This window comes from Monodelphis domestica, chromosome 5 (genome assembly GCF_027887165.1).
Source record: "Monodelphis domestica isolate mMonDom1 chromosome 5, mMonDom1.pri, whole genome shotgun sequence".
Taxonomy (NCBI): Eukaryota; Metazoa; Chordata; class Mammalia; order Didelphimorphia; family Didelphidae; genus Monodelphis; species Monodelphis domestica.
In genome coordinates this window covers 211521433-211538564 of record NC_077231.1, presented here as the reverse complement: position 1 = coordinate 211538564, position 17132 = coordinate 211521433, and the positions used below count along the sequence as shown (strand labels likewise).

Below are 17132 nucleotides of genomic sequence, written 5' to 3'. Positions count from 1 at the left end.
ACAAGCCCCCAATTGTGTTCAGCCAGTCAAATTACTAATGGGAACTGATTTGGAGAAAAGACCTAGCTCTCAGATTGGATTAGGGAGAGTAGGAGCCAAAATAGGGAGAGACAAACAGCTGGTAGATGTTTCTTTGGAAATGTCTTAGAGTTTTAGTTACTGGGAGAAAGCTCTTTAGCATTTCATTTAGTCATTTTATGTTGCCCTCAGTTAATGGGAATGTTCTTTGTTCCTGATACTGGCTTTGTCTCTTTCTGGTTCTCTTAGCAGAGAATATGAGAAAGTCTCAAAGCTCAGTAAATATCATATTGGAGTGAAAGGGATTCTTTCTAAACCTTTTTCAATTCATAAAATGTAACCAGCATTTTTCTTTTAAAAGTAAATTTTATTGATGTCTTTTGTTTTCCACAGTCATTTTTAAATCTGTCCACCCTTAGCATTTCTTGCAAAAAAGAAACATCAGTTAAACAAAAAAAAAAACTGTTAATAGTGATGCTATTTGACAGTGTATGAGACACTCTATCCCTGGGGTCCCCACCTCTATGCCAAGAAGAGGTAACTATTTCATTATTTCTTTCTACAGACAAGATTAGACTGAAACTTTTCAAGTAATTCTTTAATTATAATAAAAACCCCAGAGATCTGTTTATTAGACCATCTGCCTTCGAAGTGTGCACTAAACCAAAGAATGCTACAAATTCTATTACAAGCAAGAGAACAGATGGTACATCACAAATTCTTCATTATTGTCGTGCCTTGGATTTGTCACATTTCATTCTGTTTGGAAGCTGTATACATGGAATAGGGAAAACATCCCTGGGAGCAGTGCATATTTCTCCATTCCTTCTCCTCTGCCCAGTCCTCCTCTATTTCTTCTCTAGATTGATAACTACCAGAATTCCTATGTTGAATACTCAGCTTCCTGCCTAAGGGAAAGATGGCAGTGAAACTTCTGGAGCTGCAAGGAATATTAGTTGGGTAGCTGTCTTTGACAAGATTATTGTAACAAATCTTACTTTTCCTTCTCTACAGAAGCAAATCCAGAGAAATTCAACAGTCGCTTTAGAAATAAAATGTTTTATGCAGGGGTGAGTATGGACCTTCCTTCTTTTTATGCCATTTTCCCATTTAGCTCCTATAATAAAATGCTACTGAATCCACGGAGGAAGTTCTGTTTTGGTGGTTAATTGAACACATTGGAGAGAAGTAGAGCTAGGGGAGAACACCATGGCTATGAAATAGAGGACACTGGAGTACAAAGATTTAAGGAATCGGAAGCTTATGTAAATTAGAGATCTCATGACTTGGCTGGGAAAAATAGATACCATCATAATGTACATACATTTATATGCACATACATACATAAACCAATATATAATATAAACATACATAATTGTTTCAGAACTTTAAGAATTCATGATTTCTTTGGTGAGTAATCACCTCTACAACTCTTAATCACTTACTAGTCATCTTTTTAGTGATGGTCAAATCCAAATGCAGTTAGGTTGGTTCTGACCAAGGGACATACAATGTTTTTTTTTTTAAACACATATTTATTGCTCTCGTTTGTTCTTATTAGACCTATATTACCTGGCATTCTTCACCTCCCAGAGAACCACAACTTATAGCAAAGGAAAAAAAAACAATTTAACAAAACTAATCAGCACCTCAAAAAGGTTTCACATTTCATGGAGCATGTCACATCCATAGTTCACTTCTGCAAAGAAGTAGAAGGAGATGCTTTCTTGTATCTCTTAATTAGGAGAGGCATGGTGGATAGAATGCTAGACTTGGAGTCATGAAGACTTGAATTTTAATCCTGCCTCAGATATTTCCTAGCTATATGACCCCATAAGCCACTTAACTTCTCTCAGCCTCAGTTTCCTCATTTATAAATTAGGGATAATAGCACTTACTTCCCAAGATGGTCACATATTGTATATATTTACATGGATTCATAGCTACACACACATAAAATAATTTTTTATAAACCTTAAGTATCACATAAATGTCAATTATTATTATTATTATTATTAAATCTGATATCAGATACTAGCTGTGTGACCCTAGGTAAGTCACTTCACCCCTTTGTGCCTCAATTTCTTATGTGTTAAATGGGGACATGATGGAGAAGGAAACTATTTCAATATTTTTGTCAAGAAAACCCCATGGACATGTTCATGGGGGCATGAAGTTCATGAATGACTCAACAACAAATTGCTATTGTCTTTATTGACTGAGCATTCTTCCATTGGATTGTTACAAGTTTGTAAGTTTTCTTTAGAGAACTATTTGTTCCTTTGTATCCTTTGACTATTATTAGGGAGTGATTTAATAGAAATATATCACCAGGCTGATACTTTAGCTTTCAGAAGCTGAACTCTTTTCATATAGCCTTTGAGGTTCTAAGGTTCTAAGGTTATCTCCACAGAATATATATGTAATTTATCTTTATGAGTATGATGTTCCTATATATACACACAGAGACACACACACACATACACACACATATATATATATGTTCATAGGTTTTTGTAATTTCAACAGTTCTGGGAGTTTCTATTGTGGAAACTCCAGTGCTCATCTGTTAGAGATGGGGTAAGAGAATTTCTGAAGACATTGAAAAGCTTATTTACCATCATATGGCCAGTATGTGTCAGAACAAGGACTTGAACTCATGTCTTCCTTAGTCCAAAGCTGACTCTCTATCCACTAAACCACAGATTCTCATTCATGTATATTTTTTCTATTGTATGTATATATGTATGCATGTATGCAAATATATATATATATATATATATATTTACACACACACATACACACACACACACACACACACACACACACACATATATGAGTAAAGCAGCGTTGGCAATGAGTATGAAATCTTTGGGAGCCTGAGAGTTACTACAAGGAAGACTGAGTCAATTAGGACACTGAAAGTGAGATTGGACTGTATGGGCTATGGGCAGGAAGTCGGCTGCTAGAGAGGCATTCTGAGCTGGGTTGAGATTTTGTCTGCCAAGAGCAACTTACCACTTGTTGTCCCATCAAAAGTTCTCACTGTTCTTTTTTTGTTGTTGTTGTTCCTGGATACATGAAAGGAAGGAGAGGGCATGGAACATTGGTATGTCAAAAGAATGGGGAAGTTTTTCTCAAGGACAAAGCCATTTTCAGGTTACAAGGAAGAAGGATCACTTGTCCTCTGCGGGTAGCATGTAACCCTTCTTCCTGACTTCTTATGGGATTTCATCTTTGTTTCAACCCAAGTTCCTGCTTGAAATATTTGATGACTCAGTTTCTCTTGTAACAGTCTTCAAAACCCCTCAAATTCCTACCGAGATAAAATCATTATAAACCCTACTACTTATAGAAACACACATATGTGTAGATACTTATGTGGATGTACATACATGCACAATCAGTATACAAGCTGTACATATATGGTTTGTGTAAAAAGTAATCTAAAAGACATTATATAGAACAAAAAGTCAGAATGACCAGGACAGGCCTATGTTCACATCCTGCCTCTGATATTTACTGATTTGTGACTATGGACAACTCATTTAAACTCTCTAAGTCTTGGCTTTCTTTTGTATAAGAGGAGAATGACAAAAGCTTTGAAAAGCTTAAGTGCTATCTGCAGTTCAGCTATGATCACTATTCTTAGTAGTCTGAAAAAGAAAGACAGAAAGGAAAAAAAAAACCTCACCTTCCCTATCAAATCTAGCCTCAGAATCTTAATAGCTCTGTGACCCAACACAAGTCAATTGACTCCATTTGCCTCAGTTTCCTCATTCATAAAATGAGCTGGATAAAGAAATGGCAAACCAGTCCACTAGTTTTCCCAAGAAAACTCTAAATGGGGTCATGAAAAGTAGGACATGACTGAAAAGCGACTCAGCAACAATTCTTAAAAATTCTAGAATAATGAGAGCAGTCTTCAATCCATTAATAGTATCAACAACAAATAACATTCATATTTTCACTCACTGTATCCACTATGAAAAAGCATAGACAGGAAGAATGCAGGATGAAAAGATTTGGAAGTATTACTGTCTGAGCTGGTAAGAGTATTCTCAAAAAGGAATATGAATATCAAAATAGATCTTTTTAGTCTGGGAATAAAGGGTTGGGAAATATATGTTAGCTAGATAGGTGGAGGTGGACTAGTCTTAATTGTTACTTTTACTTTTTCCCATTTAAAAATTTAAAAGACCTTGAAAGTCTTATGGAGTGGCTTTAGAATTGCTTTAGAGAAGAGAAGAAATTCGAGGAGGGATTTGAGAGACAGAATGGGTGGCATGAAATGGGGACATAGCTATGAGTGAGTGACAGAGATTTAAGTAAAGACTGAACTAATATAATCTGCTGTTGGCTCCAGAATCTTGCCACAGTGTTTTTGAATAAAATGTTCTTGGAATGGGTTGACTGATTAATAAATCTTATGTGCTGGAAATGGGAATTCATGGTTGAGTAAGGAATAAATGAGATCCTCAGAGTTTTATATGACGTTTTTATTTTTGTTGTTGTTTAGTCATTCTTCAGGCCTGTTTCTTTGTGATCTTATTTGAGGTTTTCTTGGCAAAGATAATGGAGTGGTTTGCCTTTTCCTTTTCCAGCTCATTTTATAGATGAGGAAACAGAGTCAATGAGTTATATGACTTACCCAGGATCACACAGGTAGTAAGTGTCTGAAGCCGAATTTGAACTCTGGTTTTCCTGAATCTAGGCTTGATGATCTATCTGCTTCCCCCTGTGTGGAGTTATCTATTTGATTAAATATTCCAGGGGCCAGGGGCTAATAGTTAACACAATGTATAAAGTACCAGATCTGGAGTTGGTAGGACCTGGGCTTTCCTCACTGTATGACCCTGAGCAAGTCACTTAATGTCAATTGCCTGCCTCTTACTTTTTTTCTGTCTTGGAATTGATACTAAGACAGAAGATAAGGGCTTTAAAAAAAAACCCAAGTCCCTTTCCATAAAATATATGGTGAGGGCATTTCTGAGGGGAGATGGAGATTGAAGAGAGGAGGAAATTTATAAAGTATTGGAGGTCAATTCACTTTTCTCCTTTTAGCTGTCTTTAGTTTTAATAAGAGGAAACTTTGGTAATTTAACTCTAACTACTGTCATTCATATGTATTGTTTATAGGTCCAATGAGAAATATGCCTACTTAAAGCAAATAAGTTATGTTACATGTCATGGAAAACAATTTTATTTTTTGAGAATATTATAAGAAATATGAGATGAATATTAATTAATGAAGCTAGGGATGGAGTTAGTGATTTACTTAGTGACATATATAATTTATATACATACATGCATATATGTTATATATACTGGGTTTATTTGTTTTTCACTTTTCCTTCTTTGTGGTACAGGCAGCCTTTTCTGACTTCCTACAGAGAAGCTCCAGGGATTTATCCAAACATGTCAAGGTTGTGGTAAGTACAGAAGCTGGGGAATAGCCCCTCTTGACTGATGAGTGAGAACATTTCATAAAGTGAAACATTAACTTCACTATGTTAATAGAATTGAATTCACAGAATGCTGGAGCTATAAGAGAACTGAGGAACCAGTATAGTCTTCCTCTATCATGTTACAGATAAAGATAAAACTAACAATAACAGCTAACTTTATATGATGCTTACTATGTGCCAGATACCATGAAAGGCACTTTACAAGAATTCTCATTTGAGCCCCACAATAGCATTGAGAGGTAGATGCTATTATCATTCCCATTTTATTGCTGAAGAAACTGAGGCAAACAGATACTAACTGCCTCACATATCTAGTCGAAGTCTGAGTTCAGATTTGAACTCAGGACAACCTGATTCCAGGCCCAGTGTTCTACATACTGCACTACCTACCTGCCCTAATGGAAATGAGGTTGAGAAAGGTAACTTTAGGTAGACTATTTAAACTCTCAGGGCCACAGTCTCCTATAAAATGAGGGGGCTGCATAAATTAATCTCTGAGGTCCCATCTAGTGCCAACTTTCAGTGATTCTGTAAAGCAATTTGTTCAGGGTCTTACAGTGAGTTAGTGATGAAGGTGTCAAGTCAGGCTATTTGGTCAGAAACTTTCAATATTGCTTTTCATGTATCCTCATGATGACTAAATGACCCTGGGTTGTTAATCTTTTCTTTTTTTAACACCTACCTTCCATCTTGGAATTAATACTGTGTATTGACTACCCCCCAAATGCAGTTCTTTCAAATGGTGAAATCCTCTTAGAAATTGAATAGCAAAACAAAATGCATAAAACATGGTTATGGCAAATACAAAAACAACTAACTTTAGGGATAGGAGATTCTAGATATCCATAATGGAAATAAACCTGATTTTGAAATTGGAAGACCCAAATGTAAGTCCAAGCTCTGATACTTTATTATCTGAGCTTCCATTTTCCCATCAGTAAAATAGGGATTATAAAACTTACCCTGCCAGTCTCACATGATCATTATAAGGAAAGTACTTTTTAAACAGCAAAGTGCTCCATAAATGTGAGGTTTTTAAATAATGTTTAAAAATAACAACCAATGGTGACGATGTAGTGGAAATTCTAGTTAGTTTAGCATTTAAAGAATTAGAATTCTCAGTTTTAGTTCAGCCAGAACCATAGTACAATTCATTAAAATAGCTGTTATTCTAATTCATTAAGGACAAGGTCAGAAAAAAGGGGAAGAGGGTGGTATTTTTTCAACTCCAATATTTAGGTTATTTGAAAGCCTTTCTTTTATTATTTTGTTTGCAGTGCGATGGAACAGACCTCACCCCCAAAATTCAGGAGCTGAAGTTCCAATGTATAGTGTTTTTAAATATACCCAGGTAAGTTTGTGCTTTTTTGTTTTTGTTTTGTGTTCTTTTCATGCTAGGAATCTTCCAGTTGCCAAAGGGAGTCATTTATTTTCATGGTTAAAAAGTCATTAAGCTGCATGTTTTTTGCTCCTATATTAGGTTTCTCTGGTAAAGTACATTGTGTACTGTTTTCATATGGGAGAAATCATGGGACTCAGTAATATTTTATATGAGTTTAATATCTATTAGTTTTTAAAAACACATGCACATTTATTATCTCACTTCAATTTCAATAGCAACCCTGTGGGTAGCTGGGGCATGAGTTATCTTTATTTGCCAGATACAATAACTTAAGGTAATGCCATAAGATTATGACAGAGGTGACATGAGAAGCCAATTCTCCTGGATACTCAGTGCTTTTTCACTTCCCTTACTAAACAATGATTTTTACCAACTGTTCTCTACCATCCTTGGTAGAAATGTACAAAAATATCAATGATACATTTATCTGGTTTCCTAAAGCCCTGATTTTATTTTAAATTCATGGCTTTCAAAGAACAACACCAATACCAACACCAACAAACAACATTCAAATAGGGACTTCCCATCCTCCACTAAAAGCAAAATAAAGATCTTTTATTATAAATGGACCACATTTTATGCCATTCTACTCCTGCCCCTACAGTAACCAAGCTGCTTGGATGGAAATCAGTGTTATCTTCATGGAAAGAGGGCTGTATTTGGAGTCAGTAAATATAGGCTCAAATCCTGGTTCTGCCTTTTACTGCCTATGTGACTTAGTTAACTTGGTTAACTTCTTCTGGGTCTTAGTCACTCATCTGCAGAATGGGGAGGTTGACCAGATGGCTTCTCTAAGGTCCCTTCCAATTCTAAATTTTTATTCTTATATTAAGTTTCTTGACTGATTTTTATGCATGTTGATACATTAACTATGTGGGATAACTGCTTTCTCCTAAAAATGAAGATGTGCTCCTCTACACCATGAATTTGGAAGGATAAAATTCAAGTTGAATAATTCAAGAGAATTGCAATGCCAGATAAGATGATTTGGTTAAAAAATGTCTTTTTGCATTTGCAACTTTTGAACTGAGTTTATTCCATTTGACTCCTTTCTTATCTCCACAGTTCCCAACTCCAACTGTAGACCCTTTGACAGAGTCCTAGTATCACATTTCAGAATTAGAAGTCACTTCAGAGTCCAAGGGTGCCCTTAGAATGACTGCATTAGATAATTTATTACTCGTTTGTTTATTTTAAATGAAAGGACAACATGGAAAGCCTTGTCATTAAGTTCCCATTTCCATAATTTTAATAGGAAACCCCAAGGTCTAGACTTGGATTTTCAAACAATTCAAATGATCAACTTTTTTTTTATTGTTATAACTTTTTTTTTTTGGGTAGTGATTGTAGGGGAAAGGAGTCATTTAGATGGCCTTTTTTTTTTCTTTTCAATGAATGTTGAAACACAGTGGTGCCTCTTGAAGACTTCAAAGGAGGGAATTAGAAAACAAAACCTAAGTACCCCCAAAGTAGAACCAGAATAATGTTAACTACTGAACCTCTAGATTTTGAACCTAAAATTTCAAAAAGCAACAATGTAATTTGTTAATTGCAAGCTAAACAAATCCATACCCAAAATCCCTTTTATGTCTAGGAAACTTAGGCAATATTTAACTGAAGTGTACATTGCATAGAAACAGTGTTTGGAGAACATATGGATTCTCTTTTGTATTTCTTTTGTGGGTACTTGGGCTTCATATTGCCATTTTTACCATTAGCCAAGGGAGTGAGAACCTGATATTTTAAAAGATTGCTTAGGTTCTTCTACATTTTATTTCCCTTTCCATTGTTCTTCTTTTTACCTTCCTGTTCTTGCCATGCTTTTTCCTACTCTTTGTTTTCTTTTTCCCTCTGTTCTATTCCTTTTCCCTATATGTCTTCATCATTTTAGTAATCATCAATGCACAAGAAGAATTTAAATGCTTACTCTTAAGGAGTAAATGCTTCTCATAGTGCTTACCCGTTAGCTTTACTTTCTATCTTCACTAATATATCTACATATCCTTGCCTTAAAGAGAAATCCTATTCTGGTTACATCTTGAGTCCTATTAGTGTTCTAGTATCCATAAACAATTGTAGGTGAGCCACAGAATGAAGAACTTGGTCAAGAATGATCCTCTTTGATGGCAAGGATATGACCAGTTTTCTCAATTTGATTTTTTTTGTAAAATTCTGCTGAGATTATTCACTCCCAATCTCTACTCCCATGGAATCAAAACTGAAACCAGAGCCAGATAAGATGGTACTTTACTTAACTATTTTTATTTGTTTATTTTTGGTGGTGATTATCTATTATATTAAGTTTCACATAATTTCCATTCTTATCCTGCAGGTATTGTGCAGGCACAATGCCTTGGGGAAATCCAGGAGATCATCTGGATTTTGAACCTCAGCGCCATGATGATGGCTATATTGAGGTTATTGGGTTTACCATGGCTTCTTTGGTAAGCATCAAGACTATTTAATGGAAATGAAATATAATATTGTTGTGTGAATTATAATGTATTCATGTCATAAAGCTTAAATATTTTTCCCCTTTCCCAGAAGACTGCCATGTAAATTTTACTATAAACTCATCTCAGTATTTTAAGTTTCACACTCTCATAGATTAAAGTGCCCTCAAATGATTTGAGTGATCTGAGTAAAAAGTAGATGTTTATTAACATTAACATTTCCTTGGCCATTAAATATTGGTAATTCCCATCTTTCTCTTCTTTCCTAAAGAAATAAATAGAAAAAGTCTTACTAATTCAGGTCCTATTAATTTTGAATTCATGTTAACTTAGAGAAAGGAGAAATTTATCTGAGGGGGATGAGATGTTTGTAGTTAAACAAATGGGCTATTTAATTAACTTAAAATATGTCTTCCAAGCAATCAGTCCCACCTGATAGCTCATAATTACCGAAATTATTATTAAAGCATTTTAAATTCTATTTGGTAATACTTTAGTGGCTTTTAGCATATGTTACCATACACACAAATAAAATAAAATTTAGTATTTAAAAATCGATGACAGTATTCTTCTAATACCTGCCCAATTCCAGTTGAATTTTTCAATTTAACCCATAAAAGGTCAATTAAGTGCCTATTTGTATAGTAAACTGGGTGTATGAAGACAAGAACCAAAGAAACTCTCTCATCACGGAGCTTACATTTTACTGAGAGCATACATTTATCAGATAAATTAAATACAAGGTATTTTGAGGATGAAAAGAACACCAAAAAAGGGAGACATCAGTAAAGGCTAAATATAGGAAATGGAACCTGAGCAGATAAGGGAATAATTTCCCAGTGTGGGTAACAACCTGTGTGAAGGCATAGTGATGAGAGATACTGAAAAATGTTGTGAAATTCATTTAGGGCAAGTATAGGAGTGTGCAAACAAACTATCTCCAAATAGGATAGAACACATGTATTCAATACATAATGTATTGTAAAAATGCAATACTTTGAGGAGTGTGTAGATGGGTTGGGAGATTATTTTGAGGTGGGTTTGGGTAAACTCAGAGTGTTGCTTACGCTACCATTTTAGTTCCTGGAAGCAGAAGTCTCCCATAATATATTACTTAATAATACAAAGACAAATACAATAATGGGATGGTCCAATAATGGCAAATCAGAACTGTGAACTCACAGTAGAATATAAAACTTGGCATAGGTGGTCAAGGGGAAATTGGGGAATTCCATATTGGCATATTGGATCATTCTTTTCTGGAGACACATATTGTCAAGATGAAATCTTAAGATTCCTTCCAGTCTTGTATTTCTAGACATAATCTCAATTTCTTCAATCTTTAACCTGGAGAGGGAGGGAGAGAGGGATCATAATGCCTTCCAGGTACTTCATACATTCAAGGTGATTCTATTATTAGTGCCTAAAACATTTCCCCCTGCTTTACTCATAATTTCCTGCATCAGAAAAGGAGACATATTAGTAAATATAAGTTATTAAAGAGGAACTGCAATGTTTAAATGATAGCAATCATTTTTACCAACTTGCCTATTACGAATAATGAAATACATACAAAATAGCCAGCATCTAAAACTCTGGTTTCAGCTCAAATTCTGATGACTCAGGATTTGCTTTCAAGTTTTTAAAGCCTACCTCTAAAGTAACAAAGTTAAAAATATGGCTTATGTTGTACAGTTAAGTATAACCTATCATCTGTAAGTATAATCTTTCATATTTCTATATACTCAGACCAGATGTGTGTCACATCTCATTAGTTATATAATGTCTTCATATTTTTCCTTCCTTGATTCAGGCTGAAAGAACTCTCCTATCCTCAATCCCTCTTTTCTCTGAGTTATTTAAAAATTATTAGATGCTCTGGGATATTTCAAATGCTTTTTTTGAAATGGCAAAATGTATTTTAAAACATAAACATCTGTTGATAATACCTAAGCAGGGAAGTATACTAATACATGCTTTTGCTTTTAAAAATAGCTGCTATACAATTCCCCTTCTTTCTGTCCTCACCCCCAAAAATATCTAGTAGTTTAATACCCTTCAAAAATGAATTTATTTCACAGTACTTCAGTGTGGAAATGGAAAAGGCTTAAAGTCAGTCAAACCAGTTTGAGACTATGGATTTAGAATATGAAGGGTGCTTTGTAATTTCCCTACTGACTAAAGCAAAGGACAAAGATGAGGACAATCGAGGATTTTTCCTTATGAGAGATTTTAACGGCACTAGTCTTTTGGGTAAAGAATATTGCTTTTCAAATAATTACTTAGCATCCAGAATTTTCAAAGGACACATTCTCAGTGCATTCTTTCTAATTGAAGTGAGTTCCATACAAATTAAGATTATTCTTCCTTGAATGTTTACTTACCTGGTTAACTTTCTATAACCCTCACTGTCCATAAACAGATAATCAAGCTTTAAGATTTGTATTTCTTCTTGCTAGAATTCCATTTTCTGATGCCCTTCACTATAGCCAAGGACTTTTTTAGTGATATGATCTGAAACATTTTTGAGACAGCTCAACATGAGAATCAGTCTAAAAATTTGATTTCTTTCCTCATCTTCCTTCTGACCCCCATGCATGCTATTCCTTCACAGTAAAATCAAAGATTTTCCTTCTGTTTTATGAACATTTTAAGGAAAATACTCACTTTTTGGTTGATTAAAATTCTAAAATGTGGCTTAGATATTTATGTGTTCATAAATTAGTTGTAAAAGAAAGGCTGTAAAATGGGGAAAGAATGAAATTGAAGACATCGTGGGACTGGAATTTTAATTATACTAGTGTACTACAGCTATTCCATGGTTATAAGTCCTGGAATAGTCAGCCCATTTTCTAAAATACATTATAACAAGTATCTAATATATATTTATGCATTGGAAAGTCTCTGTTTTCAGAGAGCTGAGAATCTAATGGGAGAAGTCAACATGCAAATAACCATCAACAAACGAGATATCTATAGGATAAATTGGGGCTAATCTCAGAGGAAGTCACCAAGATTAAGGAGATCTGGGCTTCTTGTAAAAGTCAGACTTTAGCTGAGAGGGGAAGCTAACAAGTGATGATGAGGATGGATAGTTGTAGGACAGACAGGAAAATGCTCATGGTTGGGAAATGGAGGGTTGTATGTGAGGACTATCAAGGAGGTCAGGGTCACTGAATTGTAGAATATGTGGAGATAAATAAAATGTAAGTGTAAGAAGACTATATAGGAGCAACCAAACTTTTGAAAGCATGAAGAGCCCTTTTTATGACATCTTGCTGGCAATTAAACATGCCAAGGAAAAAGAAATAAATTCTCTCTCTCTCTCTCTCTCTCTCTCTCTCTCTCTCTCTCTCTCTCTTATCTATCTCCATTGAGTTATCATCTATCTCTTATCTTTCTATCAACATTCTATTAATCATTTCTCATCTATTTTCATTGATCTATCATTTATCCCTTATCTCTCTATTACCCTTTTATTATCTACCTCTGTATTATCTCTCTCTCTCTCTCTCTCTCTCTCTCTCTCTCTCTCTCTCTATCTCTATCTATATGTAATTTCTTGCTTTAGATTTGTGATTTCACTGGTATATGGAGAAATTTCTTCAAATCAAAGAACATTGAGCATCTAGATCTTAAGTGAACAGAGTGCTTGCCTGGAAGCCAGGAAGATATAAAACCAAATTCTGCCTCAGACATTTAACAGCTCTGTAATCCTGGGCAAGTCACTTAAGTCACTCTTTCAGCCTCAGTATTTTTTTTCCCTCATCTGTAAAATTGAATAATGATAGCATCTCTCTTGATGGGTGGCTATAGGAATCTGCTGAAAAAATATATGTAAAACACTTGGTAAACTTCAGGACATTATATAAATGCTAACCATTATTATAATTATTAGCACCTAAATAGGAAGTTATAGATTTAGAGAATTACCTGAGAGCACAAAGAGGTTTTAGTGATTTATTCAGGATCACACATCCAGTGTATATCAGAGATGGGATTTGAACCCAAACCTTTCTCACACCAATGTTAACTCTCTAACCTTTGTGTGTAAAAATATTATCATTCCAAAACAAGGAAACTGAGAGGATGTCAATAACTACCCACTCATTGAACCCATTTTCTCATTTTTATAAAATCTCCATGAGAATGCTCTAAATCAGTGGTTCTTTCAATAATAATGATGACAACAGTAGCTAACATTTAAATAGGGTTCATTATGTGGCATGTACTGTATTAAGCACTTTGCAATTATTATTTCCTCCATTTGAGCTTCCAATAACCCTGGAGGTAGGGGCTATTATTCTTATTTTATAGATGAGGAAAATGAGACAAGGTTATTTGACTTGCCCAGGATCACTCAACTAGTGTGTCCTTTTAAATTCTATGTACTTAATGTTTTATGCATTTGAAAATATTATTCTGGAAAGAGATTTACAAGATTCATCAGACTGCCAAAGGCATCCATGATACAAAAAAAGGTTAGGATCTATAGACATAATGATGGTATCTTTGATGTAAATGTTAGAAGGGAACAGAATTTTTTGAAAATTAAAGCAGGCTTTCACAAAAAATTTTTTCCACCACAGAAAATTGGCCAAAAGATGTAGAAAATACAAGCTTCTATTTGTTGATTTTTAAAAATGCATTTGTAGCACAGCCTTAGGCTTTTCTCTGACAGGGAGTCTACTTTATACATGTGTTAAGATAATTCAAGATTCCTTGATAAATACAACTACAGAGATAATTTTGTCTTTTTATTTTTCAGGTTAAGCAAAACATAGAATTAGCAGATACAGGATTTCCTAGCCAGAGATTTTTGTCACTGTTATAGAGCCATACCTATAACAGAGCCAAATGCAAGGCCATTAGGGAAAAACCAAAGGAATTAAAAATACCTATTATTCAATTGATAGCATGATGTTGATAGGATAGCCCAGCGATTTAGTACATTATTATGAGTAGGTCACACAGTGGATAGAGTGATGTGTCTAGAGTCAGGAAGACTTATCTTGATGAGTTCAAATCTGGCTTCAGACACCTACTAGTTGTGTGACACTTTGCAAGTCACTTAGCCTTTTTTGCTTCAGTTTTCTCACTGATAAAATGATCTGGTGAAGAAAATGGCAACCCATTCCAGTATCTTTGCCCAGAAAACCCCATCTGGGGTCATAAAGAGTTGGACAAGACTGAAGAGACTACATAACAAAATGAATATCTGCAACAGGCACAACAGTTGGACAGTGAGCTGAAGAAAGTGGGCTGGTTTACCTATGGGAAATTCTGCATTTCTTTAAAGTTCCTGATCTGCTAAAGCAAAAACAAACAAAAAAAAAGCAAAAAAACAAACCAAAACAATTTAAATCTTTTTAATATCAGTATTCTTAAGTGATGCTATATAGTTGTGAATCTTAAAATAACACAATTTCCAAAGAATTAGTTGTGTATGCCTCAAAGTCAATGGAGATATACATAGTACACATTAGTAGACTTAATATGTTTTTCCAATGATGATCTTTTTAAAGGACTTGTTATTGTTTGGTCCAAACCTTGATGCGTCTGAGAGAGCACATCCTGTTATTCTGAAACTTAGTCTTAGAAACTAGCCTTTTGGGTAAAACAGAAAAAAAATCTAATTATTCTTACATGACAGCCTTCAAATATTTGAAAACAGGTAAATTTTCTCTTCTCCAAGATAAATATGCCCACTTTCTTCAACCAGTCAGTCTTCTTATAAAATGGATTTTGATTCACTTCACCATCTTGGTTCCCCTTCTCTGGCTGCAGTCCAAGTTCAATGTGACAGCAGCCTTCCCATAAAAGGACACAGACAAATGAATTCAGTACTTCAGATGTGATCAGACCAAGTCAATTTCAAGCAGGACCTTCTCTCTTCTGCTCTGTTCTTCTCTTCATTGTTGAAAGTGGCTAGCTTTATCGCCTCTGTCACATATATAGAGGATAGCTATGGACAAAAAGATGGAGAATAAGAATCAAGAGGGAATATTTTAATGAGGTTAAAATATGTAATTATTTGCTGACTCTGATGCATTATGTGAATAATAAGACACATTCAATATTGTAATACTTCATTGAATCTGCAATTTCATTGATATGTATATTCCCTTCAGTGATGCAGAGTCATTCTATTTAATTTTCTATAACCTGGGTTCATGTTTTGTGAGCCTTTTGAAAAAACAATCCTCCTGTAACCATCTTAGACAATGCAGACAGAAGTAAAGCTTCAAAAATGTCAACAAACCCCAGCCCACAAACAGGATTTCTTGTTATCTGATTTTTAAAAAATGAACACAACTGAAATAGAAGTTGGTCAGCAGCAATAAGAAATGTGTGCTTGTCAGGAGATGACCAGGATATGGAAATGAGCTAGGCTCACTGAAATGGATCTGACAGGTGAGGCAGGTCTCAGCAATAGGCAACAGGAGGCAGCCAACAATCCAGGCAGCCAAGAAATGGGTGTCAGAGAAGCTCAGCAGTAGACAAAAGGCCTACCTTTACAGACTTGTAGGGAACATGATGCTTGAATACTCTGGCAGCAAGGAAGATAGGTGGTCATTGTTAAGAAGGTTCATCTGAGGGCATAAATTGCTTTCCCAGATGACAGATGGAGTTCAGCTCAAGGCAACAAGCATTTATTAATCTTACTATACTCTCTTATGTCCTGTGGCTATAAACATAGCTATCAGTAGTAACTAACAATCCTATAGTGCTTTAAAAGTTTTCAAAGTCCTTCATACTTTCTCTCATTTGATCCACACAATCCTTTGAGGATCTTATAATCCTTTAATAAAGTTATTAAAGCCATTTAAAAGCTGAAGAAACTGAGGCCATACAGGTTTAAATGACTTAGAAAGTGTTAGAAGCTAGATTTGAAACCAGGTATTTCTGACTCCAAGGCATTCTCTACATTATATGATTACTACCTAGGATACATGCCCACATTTCTAGGAGATTATAGTCTGGTAAGGGAGAGGGAAAGGAAGAAGGAAGGACAAGTGGTCAGATTACTATGGTGTAAGGAGTGTGAAATAAATGTATAGGAGAGAAAGTAATGTATAAATAAATGTTTTGGAGAACAAGTTTTCATTGAGTGATGGCTCTTTCACCTGGCATGGGGAGAAACTAGAGAAGGCTTCATGAATCTGAGGTGGGCAATACATTTAGGGACCTTCATACATGGAGATTCAGGGAGAGGGATTTTTTGGAGGGTGTGGGGGAAGGGTTTGAGTAAAGGCACAGAGATGAGAGAGGGCAAGATAAGAACAAGGGATGGAATATAGTACCGTGTGATTGGAATATAAAATACATAAATGGAAGAAGTATGAGATAAAGTTGCCTAAGAAGGTTGGGTCTGTATTGTGGAAATCTTAAAATGCTAGTCAGTGACAATTATTATTTAGTACATAGTGGGGAATCACTAGGCATTTTTGAGTAACATAATAACTATCATAGTTATGAATTGGGAAGATTATTTAAACTCCTATACTTGAGGAGAATGGATTGACCAGAGTGGAGGCAGGAAGACCAACTAAGAGGCAACTCCAATGGTGTAGGCAAGAAGAGTCAAAAGCCCAAATTAGGGTGGTAGCACTGGACATGATGAAGAAGCTGATGTGAGAAGTATTGTGAAAGTAGAAAATGGCAAATTTGTCAACAATAGGAGTGGGGGAACAGAGAAGGAAAAACAAAAGTCAAAGATGATTCAAGATTACAAGCCTTCTAAAGGGATTAAGAGGATGGTAGAGACATTAATAGTTAAAACATTAACAG

General features: G+C 35.1%; 1 protein-coding gene across 2 annotated transcripts in view; it reads left to right on the top strand.

The window, feature by feature from the left end:
- The window catches only part of DGKI (diacylglycerol kinase iota), a 623490-nt gene that overhangs the window by 343786 nt on the left and 262572 nt on the right, over positions 1-17132 (top strand). For both annotated transcript variants that reach the window (XM_056799742.1, XM_003342025.4), the window contains exons 16-19: positions 1033-1088; positions 5388-5450; positions 6764-6837; positions 9221-9332. In XM_056799742.1, the coding sequence (XP_056655720.1) occupies positions 1033-1088; positions 5388-5450; positions 6764-6837; positions 9221-9332 (305 nt within the window). The remainder of the gene's footprint in view (positions 1-1032; positions 1089-5387; positions 5451-6763; positions 6838-9220; positions 9333-17132) is intronic.